This window comes from Oncorhynchus keta, chromosome 4, assembly GCF_023373465.1.
Source record: "Oncorhynchus keta strain PuntledgeMale-10-30-2019 chromosome 4, Oket_V2, whole genome shotgun sequence".
NCBI lineage: Eukaryota > Metazoa > Chordata > Actinopteri > Salmoniformes > Salmonidae > Oncorhynchus > Oncorhynchus keta.
Window position 1 is genome coordinate 63,006,326 of NC_068424.1, and position 27,928 is coordinate 63,034,253.

The 27,928-nt window shown below is 43.2% G+C and overlaps 1 protein-coding gene across 8 annotated transcripts in view; it reads right to left on the bottom strand.

Moving 5' to 3' along the window:
- Positions 1-27,928, bottom strand: part of diaph2 (diaphanous-related formin 2) — a 749,871-nt gene that overhangs the window by 46,157 nt on the left and 675,786 nt on the right. For all 8 annotated transcript variants that reach the window (XM_052512438.1, XM_052512437.1, XM_052512441.1 and 5 more), the window contains 2 exons: positions 24,895-24,993; positions 23,588-23,638 (listed from right to left, as the gene is read on the bottom strand). In XM_052512438.1, the coding sequence (XP_052368398.1) occupies positions 23,588-23,638; positions 24,895-24,993 (150 nt within the window). The remainder of the gene's footprint in view (positions 1-23,587; positions 23,639-24,894; positions 24,994-27,928) is intronic.

A 27,928-nucleotide genomic window follows, 5' to 3' on the forward strand; every position in this document is an offset into this window, starting at 1 on the left:
CTCCAGTCCACTTACCGATATCTGAAAAAGAGAGCCTCATCGAAATTGCAACAAGCGGTTCTGTGAAAATTGAATTTAATCAGGAGCCACTGCCAGCTTTCTGGATAGGGTTGGATCCTGCTTTGGCAAATAACGTTGTTAAGACACTGATGCCCTTTGCAACCACGTACCTATGTGAGAGTGGATTCTCGGCCCTCACTAGCATGAAAAGTAAATACAGGCACAGACTGTGTGTGTAAAATGATTTAAGACTGAGACTCTCTCCAATACAACCCAACATTGCAGAGTTATGTGCATCCTTCAAGCACACCCTTCTCATTAACCTGTGGTGAGTTATTCACTATTTCTGATGAACAAATAAGGTTTTATATATAAGATGGCTAAAAAAAGAGCAAATGTATTGATTATTATTATATTAGTATTTGTGCCCAGTCCTATAAGAGCTCTTTGTCACTTCCCATGAGCTGGGTTGTTTATTTATTTGATTTAACCTTTATTTAACTAGGCAAGTCAGTTAAGAACAAATTATTATTTTCAATGACGGCCTAGGAACAGTGGGTTAACTGCCTTGTTCAGGGGCAGAACGATAGATTTTTACCTTGTCAGCTCGGAGATTCGATCTTGACCACTAGGCTACCTGCTGCCCTGTGAAAAAACTCACACTCATTGTTATGTTTAATAAATGTATCACATAGTGTGTGGGGCGGGCTTACAATGATGGCAAAACAACATTTGAGAGTGCGCTAACTTGGTGCTAGAGGGGGTAAGCAGCTGGAGGTTGAATGTTTGAAGTGGTATGAAACTATAAAAACTATGGAACAACTGCTGTAGAGGATCAACGGTTAGCATAAAAATCTAAAATCATGCTAGCATTGCAGTATTCCAGGCCAGATAACTACAACAAGCATATATGCTGCTGCTCATATTTCCTGATCTGCCTTAGTTGTGTGAAAAAGAAAACGACTTCTGAGGAAACGGTGAATAAACTCTGCCTTTACCCACGCATTTTCCACAGTACAAAACCCTTTCCATCTTTGCAGGAACAGAACATCCTGTGTAATATTTCTGATCAATCATGGCTGCAGAGGGAGATTTTGCTGACACAAAATAATAAACAACATGCTATCAGGAGAAAGGGAGAGTTATATAGAGAGAGAGACAGAGAGAGATATACACAGTATATATATAGAGAGATATATAGAGAGATATACACAGTATATATATAGAGAGATATACACAGTATATATATAGAGAGATATACACAGTATATATATAGAGAGATATATAGAGAGATATACACAGTATATATATATAGAGATATATAGAGAGATATACACAGTATATATATAGAGAGATATATAGAGAGATATACACAGTATATATATAGAGAGATATATAGAGAGATATACACAGTATATATATAGAGAGATATACACAGTATATATATAGAGAGATATACACAGTATATATATAGAGAGATATACACAGTATATATATAGAGAGATATACACAGTATATATATAGAGAGATATACACAGTATATATATAGAGAGATATATAGAGAGACAGAAGCACAATCTGTTGAAGAATAAAAACGTGCAGTCGCATTGCCACCCGGGCTGGTACGCGCTACAGCACACACTATACAGTGGCAGAGTATGCCATCACATAATCTTCTTACATCCAAGACAAGGCTGAATGTAATCTTCAGCACGGCTAACAGCAAGAGTTGTGTTTGTAGGGGCCTGGTTTCAAAACTGAACTTGTAAACCCCATCTCTCTCTCACACACACACACACACACACACACACTTCCCAGTCCAGTGCCAGAGGGCAAATGGGTAGAGAGTGGGGGATTGGGGTCTTTGTGCACTCTGAGTCCTGGCCATTAAATAAGCTTGGTACTGCAGAGGTGAACAGCATTGACAATGATGTATGGAGGGCGATTGGCTCCGGGGCTGTTATGTAGCACCTGGCTCTGGTGTGGACAGCAGAGCAGCAGCCCCTCTGCCTGCCGGCTACCATACAAATCCGGACCAGGTTTAGTACCTCAACTCTAATTCAGAGCAATTCAATTTGGTCCAGGACAAATGTCAGCTGATTAAAATGGAGGTACTGGACAGAGGGGTTGAATAAATGTGCAGCCTCCTACTTCAAGGCTGGACATGTTATTGAGCAATGGTGAGTCCGTGAGTGGCGAGGTGATCTAGCCTTTACTGCTGCTCTTTCCCTCTCCCTCTCCCAGCCATAACCTTTCTGCTCATGACTGACTCAGATATGCTCTTCTCACATATGTTCGGCTCACTTCTAAAATATGCCACATACATAACCATGCTGTCATGGTATGATTCTAGCAGTGTGGCCAGCACCGGCTCAGCATTAGACTGACAAAAAGAGAGAGACCATACTAAAACATGTCAGCAATATGACTCTGAATGTAGCTTTAGTTTTTTTTTGAGTGTCTTTTCCACTTGCGGTTGTAGAGACAGTGTGTCAGGGAGGCACACATGGCGGGGGGGGGTATCGGGACCACGGCTGCGTCTGTTGGGCGACCGCAAATTAATGTCATATCACCGAACGGTGGAAAGAACGACTGAATTATGAAGGAGTGAGGTTAATTATGAATGGAGCGATGGGGGGAAAGAGGGCCTCAGACACACGGTTGGTCGCCTTCCATGACTAAAGAGCCAGCTACTGCACAAAGCTAGCGCACCACTCCTCAGTATGTAACAAGCTGAAAAGCTGGTCCTAATTAGCTAGTCTGCATGGCTAATGTTGTTAATGTGATCCGTCTCTGTTGTATGTGAATCTTAACATATTCAACCTGATTTCTCTGTATGTTAACTGTCCCTGGTTTGATTGTGCTCTTCTTATCACGAGTTGACAAGGAACTTTTTCTCGTTGACAATAAAGCAGCAAAATTATTAAAAAGATGGGAAAAAACGATGATCACAACACCCCTTGTGGGTAGAATGTGGAATTGACAGCCAAGATTGACATTAAAGGCATTAATCAAATGAGGAAATAAGGCCTTCATGCTTGGTAATGTCGAAGTTAAGCTTTGGAAGTAAAATATCAGCCTACAACTTTTCTTTGCATTCTGTGTCTTTTTTTCCCCCAGTTAACCTTTAAAACCCTTGATGGGCAGTTCTCTTTCCCAAAATCTCAATTGATTGTTAAAAAAACACCCCTCTCCTCTTCCCAACCCCACAAAAGTAACATCTGTTATCCACCTGACCTTAATAAATTGAGTTTCTGCATTTATCTGGCCCACTGATTCCATTTTCTCCCTCTCCAAAAAGGCGGAACCAACGGAGGCCTGCAGATCCCAAAAATTGTAATGCACTGCCGACAAACCAAAAAAATTACATTCCACCGAAAAGAGCCAAAGAGGCTTAGCTGTAATCTAGAGAACAGGGACTGAGGGTTGGCGTGGGGTGGGGGCTAAGTGTTGGCAGTTGAGGTGGGGGCTGAAAGGGTGTTGAGGTGGGGGTTGAGGGGGGGCTGAAGGAGTGTTGAATTTTTAAAATTGTACCTTTATTTAAGTAGGCAAGTCCGTTAAGAATAAATTCTTATTTTCAATGACGGCCTAGGAACAGTGGGTTAATGGCCTTGTTCAGGGGCAGAATTACATATTTTTACCTTGTAAGTTCGGGGATTCGATCTTGCAACCTTTCGGTTTCTAGTCCAACGCTCTAACCACTAGGCTACCTGCCGCCCCAATGGGGACCGAAGGGGGATGGGGGCTGAAGTGGGGTTGAAGATGGTACTAAGGGTTTGCGGTTGAGGTGGGGGATGAAGGGGGGGATTGAGGGTGGGTCTAAGGTCTTGCGCTTTAGGTGGGGGCTGAGGGTTGGTGGTTGAGGTGTGGGCTGAGGGGGGGTTGAGGTGGGTGCTGAGGGGAGGTTGAGGTGGGGGCTGAAAGGGGGTTGAGGATGGGGCTAATGGTGGGTTGAGGATGGGGCTAATGGGGGGTTGAGGTGGGTGCTGAGGGGAGGTTGAGGTGGGTGCTGAAAGGGGGTTGAGGTGGGTGCAGGTTGAGGTGAGGGCAGGTTGAGGTGGTGGGGTTGAGGATGGGGCTAAGGGTTGGTGGTTGAGGTGGGGGCTGGGGGGGGTTGAGGTGGTTGCTGAGGGGAGGTTGAGGTGGGGGTTGAGGATGGGGCTAAGGGTTGGCGGTTGAGGTGGGCGCTGAAGGGGGGTTGAGGTGGGGCTACGGGTAGGGGTTGGGAGGACATTGGGACCAGACCTTTGCATTCTCTTTATTGGGGTGTCTTGGAAAACGAGGGTCTCTGGACTAGATGCCACGGCCCAGTGCTTTGTGTGAGGGACGGGATTGAAGACAGCTAACTACTGTGGAGCAAGCAGCTGTGATGAAGAGGTCATGTGCACAACTTTTATAGTCTTAGTCTTTAGTCTTTCTCTCTACCCAAAACATCAGCCTCTTTCTGTCAAATTACCAACCCTCCCACCCAAACACAGATCACTCCACCCACAACCTAGTGTCCAATCAGCCCACATTCACTCCGAGGAGCTACTCCACCACGAGGAGCTACTCCACCAAGCTGAGCAGAACAAGATAATTCTGAGCTTTATAAGGGTTACCCATACAGCACCATCTGACCTCCGAAACAATGATTGTGTGATACATTCCCAAACAATGGAATTCGTAGAAAAATAAAGGACAACTGGACATGGAAGAACTCTATTTCTCTTCATCAGTTAAATCATACTCAGATCTGTCTAGAACACAAGATCACAATGACCACTCGTGTGAATGTGGTTTTCACAAGTGGAGAAGAGAACAATTTCATTGGTGAATGTTTGGCAAATGGTGGAATCATATATCAACGGTTGGCATTGAGGACATCTAAAGATTATTCTGGGGAAAAAAGATAAACTCATATTGTTGACTAACTACAATGTTAAACATCAACGTATTCTAGAGAAGTTGGATTTGTTCTCCTGGAGTGGCCCCTCTCTAATCACATCTTGAGGATCTAGCTAGTGATTGGTTCTGGGTCTGAGGACATGGGAGGCATTGTCACTCTCAGCGATGGCTAAATGGAGCTGGGCTAATCCCGGGCAGAGGCCTGTCCGATGGGCTCCTACTATAGTCAGAGTGGGCCTTGGGACATGCACAAGGACCTATTCACAAGCCCTCTGCAACATTCAAAGCCTTTCCTTCTAAAGGGCCAAACTTTTGTTCCCCTCACAAAGGGCCAACCAGAGGTACTCCGATAGATCGGAAGGCCGTTCAAAATCGGATTATTTCCACCGAAATCACCCTTTCTCCATCTGCCAGTTAACTATGTGCCAACCATTGTCTCCGACCTGAACATGATGGGGACTGGATGTTTATTGCTACATTTATTCCAGAAGCAAAGAAAAACGTTTTTTTCCGTCCCTTCCTTATATTTTCTTTGAAAAAGAAATCTGGGCCACATGCCCCAGAGGAACGCAAAGTATTTTAATTCATTCCCACCTTTTCTCTCTGGCGGCCATCTCGGAAGCCACTATTCATGCCCACAAGTGATTTGTTCGGGCTGGACCATCAAAGCAATTATTATAGCAGCCTGCTTATGAGGGGAATATGACTGACAACAGCGTGTTGGAGGGCACTTGGCTTCAATTTCTTAGATCTGAAAGCCTTTTTCATTGGCCACCGCACAAACTGCAAAATGTAAACAAACCGGTCATATTAAAATAAAAAGTATTGTACTATAGCTAAGACATTTGCAAATGTTTATATTTTCAATGTAACCTATCTTCAATAACATCCTCACCTTAGCAGCAGAGTGATTGAGTGGCACTCTGAAATGGGTTGTGCCAGAAAATAAATCCCTGTGCTGTAACTGATTGCAGAGGGGAGGGGGGCACGGGATGGGTAAGATATGTGTAGAAATTAATGTAATGGACATGAGGAGGAGCAGAGGCCTTGGATGCCTTCGGTCGTAATGAGAGCATCTTATATTACGGACCATAATGCACAGGGTTGCTTACGCAGCGTATAGGTGTCCTGTCAGGCCATTACCGGCCTATAGGAACACGGCGCACCACAAAACAGGATACTCCGTAAATGGATAACGCGGGCCGATAAAGTACCGAACGGCGCCGCTGCCTGCCTCCGCCATTCTACCTTGTGTGATTGAGAGCAAGAATTCCGCCTAGAGTGACAAAGGATTAGTGCGAGGGATGGATGGAAGGATAGATAGGTGGATGGAAGGATGGATGGATGGAGAAGATGGACAGAGAGAATGTGAGAAAAAGAAACAAAAGAAAAGCAGAGAGTACAGTGTCGAGAAGAGGATGAGGGTGAAAAGGAAGGTTGATAAAGGAGGAGGAAAGGAGGGAGGTACGGAGGGATGACAAGGATAGCACTTCAGATCAAGTCTCCTGGCATTGTTTTACTCTGATGTCATCTCTGTACAATGTCCGCATCCCAAATGGAACGCTATTTCCGTTATAGTGCACTACTTTTGCTCTGGTCAGACCTAGTGCATTATAAAGAGGAATAGGGTACAATTTGTGATGCATCCAGTGTCGAGGCCCCTCGCCTCCCATCTAATCTCTATCCTTCTCTACTCTCCCATTGACTTATTCCCCTATTCAATTATTCAGCCTTTATAAGCAGCCACCATCTATTCTGTTCGCAACAGATCCAGTAAAAAGATGAATAACAGGCTCCGTCAGCCTTATGGGCTGTCATAAAACTTATACAACAGGCAAAAGAAAATCCATCGCTTACAGTCTTGCTTACTGACCACAGTAAACATATTAATGAAAAGATGCCCTGTAAATATATTAATGAAAAACTATCGACTGAAAGAAGACAGAAGAGTCAAAGCCAGGAGTTTTACAACACTCTGTATCCATGAGGGATTTTTACATGCTTTTACGCTAATCAAAATGTATGCTGGCTTGGCAGAGTGTGTATAACCACAGCACAGTATGGAGATATACCTGTGCCTGGAGATCTGGGGGTATGCATCAAGAGTATCAGAGTAGTAGTGCTGATCTAGGATCAGTTTGGCCTTTCAGATCATAATGAATAGAATTATATAGAAAATGAAGACCTGATCCAGGGTCAGCACACTTACTTTAAGAGGTTTTGTGAATACGGTCATGGGTGAATGTTATATAGCTAGGATGAAGATGATGCTTCTGAGAGTTGATTAAGAGTATATTTCCACAGGGTGACTTTCTCCATGCTGTCCTCATTGTCCACCAGTATAATCTCCAACCATACTATTGCCATTGTCCTCCAGTATATTCTACAGCCATATTGTCCTCAAGTATAATCTACAGACACACTGTCCTCCAGTATAATCTACAACCATACCATCCTCATTGTCCTCCAGTATAAACTACAACCATACTGTCCTCATTGTCATGTGGTAGAATCTACAACCATACTGTCCTCCAGTATAATCTACAACCATACCATCGTCATTGTCCTCTAGTATAATCTACAGCCATACTGTCCTCCCGTATAATCTACAACCATATTGTCCTCTAGTATAACCTACAAGCATACTGACCTCATTTCCTCCAGTATAATCTACAACCATACTGTTCTCATTGTCCTCCAGTATAATCTACAGCCATACTGTACACATTGTCCTCCAGTATAATCTACAGCCATACTGTCCTCATTGTCCTCCAGTATAATCTACAACCATACCATCCTCATTGTCCTCCAGTATAATCTACAGCCATACTGTCCTCCAGTATAATTTACAGCCATACTGTACACATTGTCCTCCAGTATAATCTACAGCCATACTGTGCACATTGTCCTCCAGTATAATCTACAGCCATACTGTACTCATTTTCCTCCAGTATAATCTACAGCCATACTGTCCTCAAGTATAATCTACAGACACACTGTCCTCCAGTATAATCTACAACCATACCATCCTCATTGTCCTCCAGTATAAACTACAACCATACTGTCCTCATTGTCATGTGGTAGAATCTACAACCATACTGTCCTCCAGTATAATCTACAACCATACCATCGTCATTGTCCTCTAGTATAATCTACAGCCATACTGTCCTCATTGTCCTCCCGTATAATCTACAACCATACCATCCTCATTGTCCTCCAGTATAATCTACAACCATACTGTCCTCATTGTCCTCCAGTATAATCTACAGCCATACTGTCCTCATTGTCCTCCAATATAATCTACAGCCATACTGTACACATTGTCCTCCAGTATAATCTACAGCCATACTGTACACATTGTCCTCCAGTATAATCTACAGCCATACTGTACTCATTTTCCTCCAGTATAATCTACAGCCATACTGTACACATTGTCCTCCAGTATAAACTACAGCCATACTGTACTCATTGTCCTCCAGTATAATCTACAGCCATACTGTCCTCATTGTCCTCCATTATAATCTATAACCATACTGTACTCATTGTCCTCCAGTATAATCTACAACCATACTGTCCTCATTGTCCTCCAGTATAATCTGTTGGGACTCGGTGACATACAGTCTGTGTCATTATCAAGACAGCCAGTGGTGGCCAGGCTCCAGGACACACACACACACAGATGCACGCACACACATACGTACATACACACATACGTACACACACACACTCCTAGTGCCAAAACCCCACCACAGCCCCATCCATATAACAGCAGTCTGCCGCAGGGCAACACTGACCTAACCCACTGGAAAGGAACTGCAGGAGAGGGAGTGAAAAAAAGCTGCTCCCAAGTTGAGGTAATGCAGTGAGTCGCCAGCCTCATCAATGACTTAGTGCTCTCCCCCTCAGGGCACTGAGGTCACTTAGGAAACTCCACTAGCCCACTGATGAACGCTTCCTGTCCTATACACGCCACACTTACCGCCGGCCCATTGGTTTGTGTTTTAGCCTTTCGGACTCACACAGCCACATAGTGGCACCACACTGATGTTTATAATTGTAAATCCTAGAAAATAGTCAAGAAAGACTCCCAATCTGTGTTACTCAGTGTGTTGGGTCTCCACCAACAGACCCTACCATAGCCTAATATAGCAGAACCCCCCGAACATTCAGCCATTTTCTCTCTTGATGCATATGGAAGGAAAATGTTTGTGTTGTTATGGCATGCTGTCTGTTTTTAAACCAAGATATTAGTCATCTGTTAGAAGGGGAGCAACATTGTAATTTATGGAATTCATGAATAGCAATAGTTTTTTTCAGTTTCCTTGTTGTTAATTTTCCTTCTCAGCATGGGGAGAATTTGAGATTGCAAATAAACTCCTAAACCCAGCTGGGGTAGGATTCCGAGATTCCAAATATTACGGAAGCCGGATGCCAATCAACTCCTCGTGAGGATGAACAGACATGGCGGAAATGAGGGGGAGATTCGAGGAGGGCAGGATTACCCCCTAAGTGTTACACTACATGACCAAAAGTATGTGGACACCTGCTCATCAAACATCTCATTACAAAATCATGGCCATTAATATGGAGTTGGTCCTCTCTTTGCTGCTATAATAGCTTCCACTCTTCTGGGAAGGCTTTCCACTACATGTTGGAATATTCCTGGGGAGACTTGCTTCCATTCAGCCACAAGAGCATTAGTGAGGTCGGGCACTGATACTGGGTGATAAGGCCTGGCTTGCAGTCGGCGTTCCAATTAATTCCAACGGTGTTCAATGGGGTTGAGTTCAGGGCTCTGTGCAGGCCAGTCAAGTTCTTCAACACCGATATCGAACAAACCATTTCTGAATGGACCTCGCTTTGTGCATGGGGGCTTTGTCATGCTGAAACAGGAAAGGACCTTCCCCAAACTGTTGCCACAAAGTTGAAAGGACAGAGTTGTTAAGAATGTCATTGTATGCTGTAGCGTTAAGGTTTCCCTTGGTTTCCCTTTCCCTTAGTTCAATGGAACTAAGGGGCCTAGACCGAAGCATGAAAAACAGGCCCAGACCATTATTCCTCCTCCACCAAACTTTACAGTTGGCACTATGCATTCGGGCAGGTAGCGTTCTACTGGCATCCTCCAAACCCAGATTAGTTCGTTGGGCTGCCAGATGGTGAAGCGTGATTCATCACTCCAGAGAACGCGTTTCCAGAGTCCAATGGCGGCGAGCTCTACACCACTCTAGCTGATGCATGTTGGTCTTTAACTGACCTGTTGGAAATTAACCGACCATCCTATGACAGTGCCACGTTGAATGTCACTGAGCTCTTCATTAAGGCCAAATTGAGCGGTGTGCTCACTTTTATACACCTGTCAGCAACCGGTGTGGCTGAAAAAGCAGAATCCACTAATTTGAAGGTGTGTCCACATAGTTTTTTATATACTGTATATCAACATTTGCTCTGCCACTTAGCAAGTGGGTGCTGGCACAGGTATTATGTGAAATTTGCTAGCTAGCCTAGGGCAGAGGTACTGTAGAGAAGAACAAAAGAATCATGAGAGGTCAAATAACTCGCTAGCTTTAAGCATGTAGCCATCATTCAGACTAGCTAGAATCTCCCTGGGCAGACCTTTGTCTGGAATATTGGCTTTGAAGGCTAACGACCTGAAATGGTCCACTTGTGGGTAATTAGGCATGGCCGTTCCCCAGTCTCTCAGAACAGTAAATATAGGAGAATAAACAACCATTAGGGGTTATCGGAGTTGCCCGCTAATTGAATCATCATCACCATCATCATAGAGAGCCATCGGGACAGTCCATGTTAAAACTCCACACAGCCACAGAGACAGTTTAATGTTACCATCCCCTGGCAATGGACCAAAATATCATGCTTGGAGTTTTAAGACATCATGGTAGTATTGCAACTGTCTTGCTTGTTCACAGTTCATCTGGTAGCGTGTTAAAAAAAACTCTACAATTACCCAAACCTACGAGAGCACACACACACACACACACATACACATACACACAACTCAGAGAGATCTCACGCTGCTCAAATCCCTAAACCCACCCAGCGATGAGTCAGAAGAAAAGAGAGGAAAGAAAGAGAGAGAGAGAGGAGCCACTAAACCAGTGTGATTAGTGCTAAGTAACTAAATGGGTCATATCAGTTTTCCATTACCAGGAGAGAGGGACAATTTGGACTGCTGTGATCTAAATGGTGAACCTGCTCTCCCTCTGCCTCCTCTGGTAGACGAGGGCTGTTCATTTGAGTGTAAAATGTTGCACACTCTTAGGCCCTCTCTCTTCTCCCATTTACTCTGTCGTTCATTCTCCACACAAATGGAAATGCCGTTACATCCTCTAGCCCCATCAATAAATAAACTTGACACAAATAAACAGATAAATAAATAAATGTGCGAGGACTGGCTAATGGGCAACCGTCAGCATTAGTGATGGAGCGATGTCAGGCACAATCACGCCTGGGTGGGCGGAGAGATTCTTCCTGATTGCACACACAATTCCCCTAAGACAGAGACAGGGGCACTCCGCCAGACGAACCGACGCGAGGGCTCTAAGGCAGCTTTCACTCCTGACTACTTTTTACCCTCCTTGCTGTCTCTCTTTCACTCTGTTTAACTCTGTTTCTGTCTGTCCATCTTTCTCTCCTCCTCCGCTACCCAACGATGCCCCCTCTCTCTCAATCTTCGCCTTGCACCCGATGCCCACATTACCTCTCTGTTTTTTTTCTCCCTTTCTGTGTTTTTACTCTCTCCTCCCCTCCTCTCTCTCTTAGTCTCTCCTCCTCTCCATCCCTTCTCTCCCTCTAGCTCTCTCTCTTATGCTTTCCTCCCCTCCTCTCTCTCTTAGTCTCTCCTCCTCTCCATCCCTTCTCTCCCTCTAGGTCTCTCTCTTACTCTTTCCTCCCCTCCTCTCTCTCTTAGTCTCTCCTCCTCTCCATCCCTTCTCTCCCTCTGGCTCTCTCTCTTATGCTTTCCTCCCCTCCTCTCTCTCAGTCTCTCCTCCTCTCCATCCCTTCTCTCCCTCTAGCTCTCTCTCTTTCTCTTTCCTCCCCTCCAATCTCTCTTAGTCTCTCCTCCTCTCCATCCCTTCTCTCCCTCTAGCTCTCTCTCTTACGCTTTCCTCCCCTCCAATCTCTCTGTCTCTTCCATCTCTCTGTCTAAACAGGAGTGCTGTGACATGAATGTTCCTTCTCTGTGTCTTTGGGTTTGTGCTATTGTCAGGCCTTTGAAAGCCAGTGGTCTGACAGGGCTCAAGCACACACGCACACACACACATGCAATGCAATCCCATCGTGACCTTGAAACACCTCCTGGATGTATTTCATTGCACAATTCCATTGTATTCTTAAAGGCTAAGTGATAAGACAACTAAAGGCAACACATCGTAAATAGTGCAAACATCCCCTACTAACTGACACGTAATTCACATCTGCTTGTAAAAATGATCCATTTAACAGCTGTACATTTGTTTAGCTACTTGGGACAAAATAGATTAAGTCAGTCTGTGAATCCACTAGTGGAGCTCTACTGGTGAGTGCTCAGTCTAATGTAATCTTACCTTTATCTACAACCAATCAAGACATGCTACCATGATGCCACGGGTCAGATATACAGTTAGCCCTATTAGAGCATTCAGACTGAATTCCTAAAGCTAGTACTTACTGATAAACCTGGTCCCAGATCTGTTTGTGCTGCATAGCCAACTCCTGTAGTTGTATGGCCTTAGGGGTTGGCAAGACAGCACAAACAGATCTGGGACCAGGCTAACTGATTGATTCTGCAGAGTGAACAATCTGTCCAGATTGCCAGTACTTACTGCACCATGGGGAGCAGACAGGAGTTGTATTCACATTGTCAGGAGCTATTATATCAGAGCAGAGCTTTAAACCACGTGATTCACTTAACTACATGTAATTACCAGCCATATTGCAGCACACCATTCAATATGTCATAATAATCAATAAGCTGAAAGGACAGAGGCTTCGTAAACAGAGAAAAATGGGAAATGGTAAAAACTATAACCCAAAAATGTAATGCGTAAACATACTTGAAATTAATGTTTTACTTTGCTGTCGTTGCTTAGGGACACAGAGATATACTAGTTATTTCGAGAATATGGATACAAAATAATACTTGATTGTTTTAGCTTTACCTTTCCTTCACATGTGGCCTGGAGAAACAAACAATGATACCCCCGTGTTGCCATTACACTTTTGGTGTGACTTCTACCAATTAGTGCTTTGCAAAAAACTACATTTGAAAATCACCTCATCTGTAGTGGCACAATCCCGTGAACAGCTAATCACACTAATCTGTTGAGCAAGACACAAATCCAAGACATGACATTTTTCAACTTGTTAACAACCTCACACATGTTAAACATTTCCGTAAAACCACAACTTATAAACAGTTACAATAATTGACTTTTACAGAAAAGTTCATTTGACAAGAATTGTACATGAACAAATAATGAATAGACAATTGTGCTCATTGAAACTCCACAGTAGCACCGTTGTAGGAGGATGAGAACTTCTCCTTTCTCTGGGAATTAGTCCTTTCACTCAGCCTCGGCTGCCAACCTACCTCAACCACCCTATACCTCCTTATTACACGCCATCCAGCCTGCAAAATGGGAAACTAAACGCAAACACCACCCGGACGCTATTTGTCTGAGGTAATGGAGATGAGAAAAATAATAAGGGATATGACATAAAGACAGAGGGAAATAGCATCAAAATAGCTGTCATCGCCTCTCATTGTCATGGAACATAACTACATCCTATTGCAGAGAGCCTTTATTTATTCTACTGGGGATTATTATTAGAGCCTCTTCGCCCTCTCTCGGCTCTAACAGGCGATGAATACGGTTTTATTTGTCCAAGAGAACTGTCCATCCTTCAAAAGACTAAGTATGATAGCTGTGGAGATTCCATTGGAATACTATGAGTCCGATTTTTTTCAGTCCTGAGGACGGTCGTTTGGTTGGTTCATGCGCCTCTCCGCTGTTTCAAGAAGTGATTCCCCTTCACTTTTATCAGCTGAGAGTTATAGGTCTATTGGGAATTAATCACGCAATGAGTTAAATCAATCCTATTGTGTGAATGTGCCAGGGTAAAATAAGATAAAAACTTCAATTACAGGGCACAAATTGATCCGTTATTGACAATTTGCACTCAGATGACCTTTTCAGAGCTCTGCCCACATACTTGAGGACCAGTGCTGTATTGGGAGCAGTCTGACAGTGGATAAAGAAATAAGTAATGCTGGTGTATGAAAACTTATACAAAAAAAAACGTGTTATTTGAAGAGCGAAAGAGTCAAAAGGATGTTTTGGTTGGTCATTGAGAGGTTGGCATCTCACTTTGCAGGGAGTACCGGCTTGTCTCTATTCACATCAGTGAGGCCACATTTGTGGGGAGAAGGGCTAGCATTGGACAAAATAATCCAATGTCCAATTGGATAAAACCATGTGTGGAGCACTTTGCTGTGCCAGGCGATTGACTTCCCTCTGAAAGGGTTTGCACGACATAGACAGGCAGGGAGTAAGGCCTGGTATTGGAAGTGTATACACAGATGGGTCAGCGTTAGAATGACAGTGTGAGGGTAAGCGGACACCCTGCTGGGGCCCTTTAACTAGATTTGGAGGTCCAAAGCCTCTTGTAAGGAATCAAATAATGCAGGACTGGAGAGCCGGTTGTCTTCGGGGGTCTCGCCCGGGATACCCTAAATGCCATTCATAAAGTCCACCCTTTCATTGAGATTTGATTTATCCTTGAAAAATGTATCATGTGTCACACTTGTCTTATTTGAACTGTCCTCTCCAGCTGACGGAGTAAACGGCAGATCAGTTATGCGTGGGGGGTGCTCAAACGGTACATCAAATCCTCATCTATATTTCGATAAGCTGTTTTCAGGACTGGAGGTCCTTGGGCTCTATGAGAAGGATAGCAAGGGACAATAGAAGTATAGCACATCTACCCTAAGACATCAAACCCCCCGATGGTCTGTCGGCCCCCAATCCTTCAGTCTCGCCCCGTCTAGCTTCTTCCTTTAGCTGTTGAGAAATATCTCTTATCTACCAGAAGCAGAACCTCTCTTCCCTTCTATTGATATCTACGATCTACTAAGCCATCTCCAGTCCATAGCCAAGGGCACTACCCTCCAGGTCCCCTCGGCCTGAGCAAATCACGTTAGCTCCACTTCCTTTAGGAGTGGCCCTGGGGAATGCCCCCGAATGAATAACATCTATCAACACCCTGAAGTGGAGGGGAGAAAGCAGGGGCTTTAGTCTGCCAACTAAGAGGTGATATATAGCAACAGCCTCTATATGATAGTGTGTGTGTGTGTGTGTGTGTGTGTGTGTGTGTGTGTGTGTGTGTGTGTGTGTGTGTGTGTGTGTGTGTGTGTGTGTGTGTGTGTGTGTGTGTGTGTGTGTGTGTGTGTGTGTGTGTGTGTGTGTGTGTGTGTGTGTGTGTGTGTGTGTGTGTGTGTGTGTGTGTGTGACAGTGAGGGAGCACAATCAAGAGGGATAAAGAGACATGTACACGAGAATATGTGTGCGAGAGGAAATTCATTGCTATGGGAATTGTGATACAATAACATAGACTAATTTAAGTAACAAACTGCGTAATTCTCCCCAGATCACATGAAGGATAAAGAAATACACTGAGTGTGCAAAACATTTAGAACATCTCCATAATATTGAGTTGCACCTGTTTTGCCCTCAGAACCGCCTCAATTAGTTTGGACATGGACTCTACAAGGTGTCGAAAGCGTTCCACAGGGATGCTGTTGACGCCAATGCTTCCCACAGTTGTGTCAAGTTGGCTGGATGTCCTTTGGGTGGTGGACCATTCTTAATACACACAGAAAACAGTTGAGTGTTAAAAATTGTTCGATTCTATATGAACCTTAGAGAATTTAACAGAGGATTAGTAAAGCTTAAACCAAGTTTATAAACCCATTGGGTCAACACAGCTGCATAAGACAAAATACATATTCACAGAAGCACTGATATTTAACCCGTTTTTCTATGCTGAGTCTCCTACACATCTGAACAGCCAATGCATCTCTGTTGCTAGACTGAACCATAGTGATATCTGTTCTTCCTCACTTCATCTAACCTGACCTCTGGCCCAAAGTGCTCACTCCTCCCCAACTCACGGCTGTCGTGTTGACTCGTACCAGCTCTCGTCTTTTCTCCTCCCTGATGGCTAACAATAACCTTATCCAGACAGAATGTAAACGTTATACATTCCTCTCTCTCCCTCAGTGACACGAATAAGTATATTTAATATTTTCAGAACCCAACAAAACCCAACAGTTTTGAAGTTCTTGACACACTCAAACCGGTGCGCCTGGCACCTACTACCATACCCCGTTCCAGGGCACTTAAATATTTTGTCTTGCCCATTCACCCTCAATGGCACACATACATAATCCATGTCTCAATTGTCTCAAGGCTTAAAAATAATTTTGAACCTTTCTCATTGTAGTGGATTCAACAGGCGTCATCTCGAAGGGATCCCAGCTTTTCGCATGGTCCGTATTTGTCATGGAAAGAGCAGGTGTTCCTAATGTTTTGTACACAGAGTGCAGCTCCCGAGCTCAAAGTAACAGAGCCGTCTAGTACATAGACCCATTAATAGGGACAACCTAATACATATGGTATTGAGATATCATTTACAACATGATAGGGGGAAGAATAAGAGAGAAAAAATCCTTTATCTTTGTCCATCTTTCTCCTCCCCCCCTCTTTCTCCCTTCTCTTTCATTTGCTTCTTTGCAGATTCTTCCCTTCCTCCACTTTAATATTTAATGACTGAAAATAGGTAATTTAATCTTCATTAAACATACAGGGGGCCAGCTCTCCTCTCTTGCCTGGGTGAATTAACGGCGAGACCACTAAGATTAGGCGGTAAGGCCATGAAATCACATAACTGTGACAGGCAATAAATGACGGCATTTCTCTGTTTTTTAACTCTTTAACATGCAGCTCAACTGGGCTGTTGAGCTAATTTTGACAACCAATTTTAAATGAAATTAAACAGATGAATTTAGTTTGGCATATTTTAATCATCATCAAAATGCTCATGTGGTTTTCATTATCAGACTCCCATATTATTTGAAACACGCATTCAAAGATGGTTGAAAACCAGGAAGTGAATGCGAGCAAAACCAAACCACATTTACCACACATTTTCTGTACTAACTGTGCATAAAATGGGAAATTTACACGTTGTAAAATGTTGCTCACTTCTAAAACATAATTTAATAATGATATGTTGTTTTAACATTTTAGGAACTCTTGGAAATATGCTCTACCCCGAGGTTAAGTTGCCCATTAAATTTGATTGCTATTCACTCAAAGCTAGTGATAATGGACTATAGAGAAATATTGTTAAGGGATTTTTTTTGTCTGTGCAAACACCAAAATCTTCTTAAAATCCATATCATTATTCACTGTCTGCCAGTTATGTTCAATATGTTTCACAATATCATTCAGTACATCTTACTGGTCTTCGAAGCATTTAATTTTTTTTATTTATCCATTATTTTACCAGGTAAGTTGACTGAGAACACGTTCTCATTTGCAGCAACGACCTGGGGAATAGTTACAGGGGAGAGGAGGGGGATGAATGAGCCAATTGTAAACTGGGGATTATTAGGTGACCGTGATGGTTTGAGGGCCAGATTGGGAATTTAGCCAGGACACCGGGGTTAACACCCCTACTCTGACGATAAGTGCCATTGGATCTTTAATGACCTCAGAGAGTCAGGACACCCGTTTAACCTCTTGAACCTCTGGGGGCAGTATTTCATTTTTTGGATGAAAAACGTTCCAGTTTTAAACAAGATATTTTCTCACGAAAAGATGCTCGACTATGCATATAATTGACAGCTTTGGAAAGAAAACACTCTGACGTTTCCAAAACTGCAAAGATATTATCTGTGAGTGCCCCAGAACTGATGCTCCAGGCGAAACCAAGATGAAACCTCAAACAGGAAATGAGCTGAATTTTTGAAGCTCTGTTTTACTATCGTCTCCTTATATGGCTGTGAATGTACTGTGAACGAGCTTATGCTCTCTGCCGCTCGTCCAAGATGTCTGCAGCATTGTGACGTATTTGTAGGCATATCATTGGAAGATTGGCCATAAGAGACTACATTTGCCAGGTGTCCGCCCGGTGTCCTTTGTCTAAATTGGTGCGCAATTCTCAGTGGCAATCATTTTACCATGCGATACAGAGGGAGAAGCACGCTTCCAGGAACGATACATCATTGAAGAGATATGTAGAAAAACACCTTGAGGATTGATTCTAAACAACGTTTGCCATGTTTCAGTCGATATTATGGAGTTATTTTGGAAAAAGTTTGGCGTTTTTATAACTGAATTTTCGTTTTTTTTTGGAAGTGCTGTTGTCTCTGAGAGGGAGGGATTTCTGTGCTGAATTCTTGTCAGTTCTGAGTTAGTTGTACATTGTAATGTGATGAAAATGAAAACAAAATGAGGAGGAAGGGAGAAGCACAGAGAAACCACCATTGTCCTGACCTAGAAATAACACCATCACTCACCAAAAGCTGACACTCCCTTCTAGCCAAAATAGCAACAGCCTCCTCCAAAAGACAGTTTATCAGTGATTTGGAAGAAGGCACCTTTAATCGTAAAATCACCCATTGGTGGTGGGGGAGCTTGATTCTTTATTTTCCCAGCCGGTGAAGTTCTGACTGCATTCCAAAGGGCACCCTATCTCCCTTGTAGTGCACCCCTTTTGACTATGGCCTGTAGGGCTCTGGTCAAAAGTAGTGTACTATATAGGGAATAGGGTGCCATTTGGGACTCCTCAAAGTGCACCTAAAGATCGACGCTCTAACCGCTCGCAATATGATAGAAATGTAATACAAATGTCCCATACAGAATGGTGCATTCATTACAGAACCCATTTCCCACAAACGCCTTCGTATGTCAAAATGATTCTCTGACCCACCATACCTGTCATAACCTAATGGGGTTAGACCTAGTGCTGTTACCGTGACCGTATTACCGCCACACCTGTGGTCACGAGTCATGACGGCAGTCAAATTCTACGTCACTGTTTAGTCACGGTAATTAGGCTTCTCCAAGCTCTGATGCTGCTGCTGGTCATTAGTAGCCTACCGAACTTGCTAACTGCCTGGTAATAAGCACTCTATTGTCCCTCTAATCACTCTGACATCAATGCAAATGTAATTGAAAATCAAATCAAACACTTCATGAGAGCCCATGAGCTCATGCAGCTCAAAATTTCTATAGGCTATACAATTGCATGAAAACAATAGATATTCTGCCTGTTAAAGTAACTGGGATATTATTCCACCGACAGAGGTCAGATTGAATTGATTTGAGCATTATTTTAAAGTTTCTGCCAATGGTTTACCAAAATGAGGAAACATATCTACTCCAATTTATTTCAAATGGGAAACCATTTGGATTCCATAAGTAGAGATGGGGCGGCAGGTAGCGCTTGCTTGGGAGCGTTTGAGATACAGTAGCTTGCAAAAGTATTTACCCCCTTGGCATTTTTCCTATTTTGTTGACTTACCTGGAACTAAAATTGATTTTTATTTGGATTTCGTGTAATGGACATAAACAAGAGTGTCAAAATTGGTGAAGTGAAATGAAAAAATAAAAATGACAAAGTGGTGCATGCATATGTATTCACCTCCATTTGCATGCATATGTATTCACCTCCATTAGCATGCATATGTATTCACCTCCATTTGCATGCATATGTATTCACCTCCATTTGCATGCATATTGTATTCACCACCATTTTTTATTGCCAAAAATGTAGCTTTTTGGCCATGAAGGAAAACGCTATGTCTGGCGCAGAAAAAATACATTGCTTAAGAAAAACATAAGCAAACACGTTTCCTTTGCCAAAAGGCATGTGGGAGACTCCCCAAACATATGGAAGGTACTCTGGTCAGATGAGACTAAAATTGAGCTTTTTGGCCATCAAGGAAAACGCTACGTCTGGCGCAAACCCAGCACCTCTCATCACCCTGAGAATACACCATCATTGTGGTGGCAGCATCATGCTGTGGTGATGTTTTTCATCGGCAAGGACTGTGAAATTGGTCAGAATTGAAGGAATGATGGATGGTGCTAAATACAGGGAAATATACAGACTTGCAGCTGTAACCGCTCTTGCTGCGGGTGATTCTCTGATCCACCTCTACGCAGACGACACCATTCTGTATACATCTGGCCCTTCTTTGGACACTGTGTTATCAAACTCCAAACAAGCTTCAATGCCATGCAACACTCCTTCAGTGGCCTCCAACTGCTCTTAAGTGCTAGTAAAACTAAATGCATGCTCTTCAACCGATCGCTGCCCGCCCGCCCGACTAGCATCAATACTGTGGACTGTTCTGACTTAGAATATGTGAACAACGACAAATACCTAGGTGTTTGGTTAGACTGTAAACTCTCCTTCCAGACTCATCTCCAATCCAAAATTAAATCTAGAATAGGCTTCCTATTTTGCAACAAAGCCTCCTTCACTCATGCTGCCAAACATACCCTCGTAAAACTGACTATCCTACCGATCCTTGACTTCGGCGATGTCATTTACAAAATAGCCTCCAACACTCTACTCAGCAAATTGGATGTAGTCTATCACAGTGCCATCCATTTTGTCACTAAAGCCCCATATACTACCCACCACTGCGACCTGTATGCTCTCGTTGGCTGGCCCTCGCTTCATACTCATCGCCAAACCCATTGGCTCCAGGTCATTTATAAGTCTTTGCTAGGTAAAGCCTTATCTCAGCTCACTGGTCACCATAGCAACACCCACCCGTAGCACGCGCTCCATCAGGTATATCTTACTGGTCACCCCCAAAGCCAACACCTCTTTGGCCTCCTTTCCTTCCAGTTCTCTGCTGCCAATGACTGGAATGAATTGCAAAAGTCACTGAAGCTGGAGACATATCTCCCTCATTAAGTATAAGCATCAGCTGTCAGAGCAGCTTCCCGATCACAGCACCTGTACACAGCCCATCTGTAAATAGCCCACCCAACTACCAGATAATAGCCCACCCAACTACCAGATAATAGCCCACCCAACTACCAGATAATACCAGCCCAGTATCTCTACTTGCATCATCTGCACATCTCTCACTCCAGTGTTAATGCTAAATTGTAATTAAATTGTAATTATTTTGCCACTATTATGGTCGATTTATTGCCTTACCTCCCTAATCTTACTAAATTTGCACACTGTATATAGATTTGTATATTGTGTAACACTGTACGTTTGTTTATCCCATGTGTGTGTTGTTTTTGTCACACTGCTTTGCTTTATTTTGTCACAGTTGTTGTAGTTGTAAATGAGAACTGGCCTACCTGGTTAAATAAAGGTGAAATAAAAAATAAAAAAAATAAATTCCTACAAAAGGTGTCTCTACAAAGTATTGACTTTTGGGGGAAGAGGGGGGGTGAATAGTTATGCACGCTCAAGTTCTGTTTTTTTGTCTAATTTCTTGTTTGTTTCACAATAAAATATATTTAGCATCTTCAAAGTGGTAGGTATGTTGTGTAAATAAAATGATACAAAACTCCCCCCCAAAAATCTATTTTAATTCCAGGTTGTAAGGCAACAAAATAGGAAAAATACCAAGGGGGGTGAATACTTTCTAGATATGGCAAAATATTGCCTGTGTATAATGAGTTGGAGAAGCACGGGAACCTGTTCACCCAGCTTCGCTATGGGAGCCCATCGAACCCGCTAAGGCATGGGAGCCTACAAACCGACTGAGGCCTCCCAGGAAGCTCTGGCTCCAACACCCGGACCTGACATCACCCCCAACTCACACAAAAACCCACTCCCTAATGCTTCCCTTTGACAAGTCGTCATTCTGTAACGATGTACGCCGAAAGTCGGGAAGCATGTTCAGGGAGTGAATACACAAACAGTGCAGCGACATAGAACAGGAACAAGTTGCCGAAGTTGATGATCACTTGTGATTTATCAGGTCTTTGTTATGGCTGCAGTTATGAAGCTTATGAAAAAATCTTATTTTACCATTGCATGTTTTAGGTTATTTTTAGCCATTGGTGATGCATCAGGTACTGTCTACTAATGTAGCCAGCTTTGGGGGAGTAACAAGTCATTTATAAACGTTTAGAAAGTATATATAGTGCACACTAAATTAGGGGCTGCAAAGTAGTTGATTAATAATTAGTAAATGGTTTATAAGGATCTACATTAATAATCAGCTGAAGTATTAGTAAGTGCTTTTACTCACATTTAAAAACTCAAACAATTAATAAATAAACCATTCATGACATACATAAATATATTCATACATTAGTATATAAATGGTGAGTCAAACCATTAACCAACCATTACCAAATGCCTTATAAATAATCTGATGAGTTAACAATTACTCCTTTATAGCTGATTAATAAGTACATGAGTAGTACATTATTAATAATTTACAAATTGTGAACATACTATAATCAAGCACCTTATTCATTATTTTATAAATAATGAATAAATAATTTCAAAAAGTGTTTATAAATGTAAAAATGACTATTTACAGATGATGAATACATGGGGATTCAACTCTTTACAACCTGTTTATAAATGGTTTATTAAGGGGCTGTAATATAAGGTGTTACAGAGATCCCTTTATCCCAAGTCCTAAATATCCTATGCCTTCCCGCAATACAACTGCATTTGACTGAGTGTATTAGATATCGTAAAAACTAAACAAACTTGTGATAGTTCCACATTTCATTGTCACTCCATTCACACAAGTCAAAGCAAAGACAGACAGTCAACAGTGAAAAATGCACTCCACATAGACACAGCAGATTAGATTAGAGTGGTGGTTGAAAAAAAATAATCAAACCATTGCGCCACAGACAGTTGTTTCAAAGTAGGCCAGGGGAGTCGTTTTTGGGTGTTTGCGCTTTGTGCAATGGTTGACATTTCCCAGAATGCCCTAGCTGGAAAAGGAAGAGTGAGGGAAGGAACACAACAAACAAATCCGTGCGTGGCGACACGTGACGAAAAGCTATTATAGCCCTCGTGTTGGTGACAAAGCCTTTCCTATAAAGTGCCATGAGACAGGATGTGATGTCATGCTCTATCAGTGTAGGCTTACAGGAATGGGGAACAAGCTCTACAATACAAGAGCTGGTGTACTACTCAGAAACCAGACTGAGATTTGAGTCACTGAGTTATTAAAGCAGGAGGGAAGCTCAAGAGTACTACTCTCAAGTCTGAGGTGCGACCAAAATTCAACCCCATTCCCTATATAGTGCACTACTTTTGGCCAGATCCCAATATTCATTCCTGTTTTTGAGATAAACAATCTGTCTGCAACCTAATCTAATCATTCAAATCAATCTAATAAATCTGTGACCACATTAAGTTTTTTTATTTTATTTTTACTTTGAGTTGCTATCACCACTGGTTGAAATAAGATAACACTATGTATCCTAATTGACAGGAGTCAGATAAGTAATCAGACAGTTCAAGCTCAGTGTAGGAGTCTGTCAGAGAGTACATCAGCTCTGGTTCAGTTGGTGGGGGAAGATGCCAGATGAGAATTACACAGCCAGGAGTGGAGGCGGTGCTGTACAGTGCAGTACGGGGCAGGGAAAGGGTTAAACTACGGACACAGCTTTGGTTGGGTTACCATGGTTAGCACCCGGCCACCGAGAGACAGGACTGCATGGACTTTGATCACCTGCAACATGACCAAGTAAACAGAAGAAAAAGAAAGGGAGGAGAAAGAGAGGGGGAAGAGAAAAAGAGAACGATGTCAGACATGAGTCTTTTCAGGAGTTTGGCACCAATTATCCACTCTGAAAAGTCTGGTTGTTGGCACAACACCTCAGCACACACTCACACTGTACAAACATGCTCACTCACACAGAGAGAGAGAAGGCACTTGAGAAGGAAAATACATTGTGTTGGTTTGGGCTGTTGGCAATCATGTCAGTCTTGATGGACCATGTTAGAGTAGAAGAGATATTGTAGACGGAGGGAAGATGAAACACGTACGTGCGTGCGAGCATGTATGTTCTCCTCTACATGGATAGCTGTCTGTCAGTGAGTGCAGACCAAGCTAGGAGAATGATTCAGGAGTGTGTGTTGTGAGTTGTGACACCCTGTCTCATTAACCAGGTCTTATTGGACAAACCTTGACATGGACCCTGGTAGGGAGACGTGATTGGCCAAGATAAGAGGGAGGTGAGACAATGTGGGAAATGAACAGGTCTGGCAACATATCTCTGACATTTGACATAGTGACAGTTAATTTAGGACGATTCGTTCTGCCATGGTATGCATATGCTGGTATGTTTGTCGCTGAGGTTGTTAATAAGGGATGAAGAAGCTGTTGCTGGACTGGGCCTAAACCTCTGTGTATACTCACCCTATCTGATCATGCTAAACTACGCTAACCCTCATGAGGCCCAATGAGCAAATTAGCATCAGGAATATCACAGTACTCGTCTACCACAGAGAGAGCAGCACCTGTGGCTCCTCTAGACAGACAGGGCTCTGTCTCTCCACCTGCATATCAATGTAACCTCTACCAGGTGGCACCTTTACCATCCCCCTGGGCACAGACCATTCATCATGGCAGGATGGAATATGTTAAAATTAGGATTATGCTAAATCCCCTCCACCGCTGGAGCCTGTAGCCCATAGACCCTGCTCACATCCCATTTCTATTGTAATCAGAGCCTTATGAATGACAATGTGACAATGAACGTGTAATGAAGTGCACCGGGGACAGTACAAGTGTGTGTGTGTGTGTGTAGTGTGTGTAGTGACACACACACAGACACATACAGAAGAACATGAGCGTACACACACACAGACATGTGTACGCCCTCTGCATATCCCAGACTTGGTCCGGCAACACTCCTTTCATATTAAGAACTATGGTTGAGACTAAGGGAGGAGGTTACTTCAACAGAGGTGTGGGGACCTTACCGTTGCGCGGGGTTCGTTTTCGGCGGTCGCGGAAGGCGGCTCCGGACTGCAGGGCTTCCATTAGACTGTCCATCACACCTGTTTCATTCTCTCCTCCCTCTGTAGGACAGGACAGACAGGGAATATGGTTAGAGGATATGCACACTCACTGAAAAATATACACACACAAGCACATACATACAGTACCAGTCAAAAGATTGGACATAACCACTCATTCAAGGGTTTTTCTTTATTTTTACTATTTTCTACATTGTAGAATAATAGTGAAGACATTCAAACTGTGAAATAACACATATGGAATCATGTTGGAACAAAAAAAGGGTTAAACAAATCAAAATATATTTAATATTTTAGATTCTTAGTAGCAATGATGACAGCTTTGCACACTCTTGGCATTTTCGCAACCAGCTTCATGAGGTTGTCACCTGGAATGCATTTCAATTAACAGGTGTGCCTTGTAAAAAGTACATTTTTCTTCAAGTGCAGTCGCAAAAACCATCAAGCGCAAAAATTAAACTGTCTCTCATGAGGAACGCCACAGGAAAGGAAGACCCAGAGATACCTCTGCTGCAGAGGATAAGTTCATTAGAATTAATTGCACCTCAGATTGCAGCCCAAATAAATGCTTCACAGAGTTCAAGTAACAGACACATCTCAACATTAACTGTTTAGAGGAGACTGTGTGGATCAGGCCTTCATGGTCGAATTGCTGCAAAGAAACCACTACTGAAGGACACCAATAAGAAGAAGAGGCTTGATTGGGGAAGGAAACACAAGCAATGGACATTAGACTGGTGGAAATCTGTCCTTTGGTCTGATGAGTCCAAATGTGAAATGTTTGGTTCCAACCGCCGTGTCTTTGTGAGACGCAGAGTAGATGAATGGATGATTAACGCATGTGTGGTTCCCACCGTGAAGCATGGAGGAGGAGGTGTGATGGTGTTTTGCTGGTGACACTGTCTGTGATTGATTTAGAATTCAAGGCACACTTAACCAGCATGACTACCACAGCATTCTGCAGCGACCATCCCATCTGGTTTCCGCTTAGAGGGAATATCATTTGTTTTTCAACAGGACACTGACCCAAAAGACCTCCAGGCTGAGTAAGTGCTATTTGACCAAGATGGAGTGCTGCATCAGATGACCTGGCCTCCACAATCACCCGACCACGATTCAATTGAGATGGTTTGGGATGAGTTGGACCACAGAGTGAAGGAAAAGGGGGGGGGGTACTGTCACGCCCTGACCTTGGATATCTCTGTTTTCTATATATTTTGGTTAGGTAAGGGTGTGACTAGGGTGGGTACTCTAGGTTTTTGTATGTCTAGGGTTTTTTGTATGTCTTGGCTTTTTTGTATGTCTATGTTGGCCTAATATGGTTCCCAATCAGAGATAGCTGTTTATCGTTGTCTCTGATTGGGGATCATATTTAGGCAGCCCCTTTTCCCACTTTCTGTTGTGGGATCTTGTCTATGTTTAGTTGCCTGTCAGCACAAGTTTCTTTTGCTTCATGTTTCGTTTGGTTGTTTGTTGTTTTTGTTCGTTCATTAAAAAGAGAATGTACGTATACCACACTGTGCCTTGGTCCGATACTTATGACGAACGTGACATCTGCGTTCATTTTCAGCAAACTTAATATGTGTAAATATTTATATGAACATAACAAGATTCAACAACTGAGACATAAACTGAACAAGTTCCACAGACATGTGACTAACAGAAATGGAATGAACAAGGGGGGGGGTCAAAATGAAAAGTAACAGTCAGTATCTTGCATTAAGTACTGCAGTGCATCTCCTCCTCATGGACTGCACCAGATGTGCCAGTTCTTGCTGTGAGATGTTACCCCACTCTTTCACCAAGGCACCTACAAGTTCCCTGACATGTCTGGGGGGAATGGCCCTAGCCCTCACCCTCCGATCCAACAGGTCCCAGACGTGCTCAATGGGATTACGTTCCGGGCTCTTCACTGACATTCCTGTCTTGCAGGAAACCATGCACAGAACGAGCACTATGGCTGGTGGCATACCACGAGGGAGGAGGATGTCTTCCTTCCCAGCGTTGAGATTGCCTGCAATGACAACAAGCTCAGTCCGATGATCCTGTGACACACCGCACCAGACCATGACGGACCTTCCACCTCCAAATTGATCCCGCTCCAGAGTACAGGTCTCAGTGTAACGCTCATTCCCTCGACGATAAACGTGAATCTGACCATCACCCCTGGTGAGACAAAACCGCGACTCGTCAGTGAAGAGCACTTTTTGCCAGTTCTGTCTGATCCAGCGACGGTGGCTTTGTGCCCATAGGACCTGCCTTACTTACAACAGGCCTACAAGCCCTCAGTCCAGCCTCTCTCAGCCTATTGCGGACAGTCTGAGCACTGATGGAGGGATTATGTGTTCCTGGTGTAACTCGGGCATTTGTTGTTGCCATCCTGTACCTGTCCCGCAGGAATGATGTTCGGATGTGCCGATCCTATGCAGGTGTTGTTACACGTGGTTTGCCACTGCGAGGACGATCAGCTGTCCATCCTGTCTCCCTGTAGCGCTGTCTTAGGCGTCTCACAGTACGGACATTGCAATTTATTGCCCAGGCCACATCTGCAGTTCTCATGCCTCCTTGCAGCATGCCTAAGGCACGTTCACACAGATGAGCAGAGACCCTGGGAATCTTTCTTTTGGTCATTAGAAAGACCTCTTTAGTGTCATAAGTTTTCATAACTGCGACCTTAATTGCCTACCGTCTGTAAGCTGTTAGTGTCTTAACAACCGTTCCATAGGTGCATGTTCATTAATTGTTTATGGTTCATTGAACAAGCATGGAAAACAGTGTTTAAACCCTTTACAATGAAGATCTGTGAAGTTATTTGGATTTTTATTAATTATCTTTGAAAGACAGGGTCCTGAAAAAGGGACGTTTCTTTTTTTCTGAGTTTATATACACATACATACAGTGAATTTGGAAAGTATTCAGACCCCTTGACTTTTTCTACATTTTGTTATGTTACAGCCTTTTTCCCTCATCAATCTAC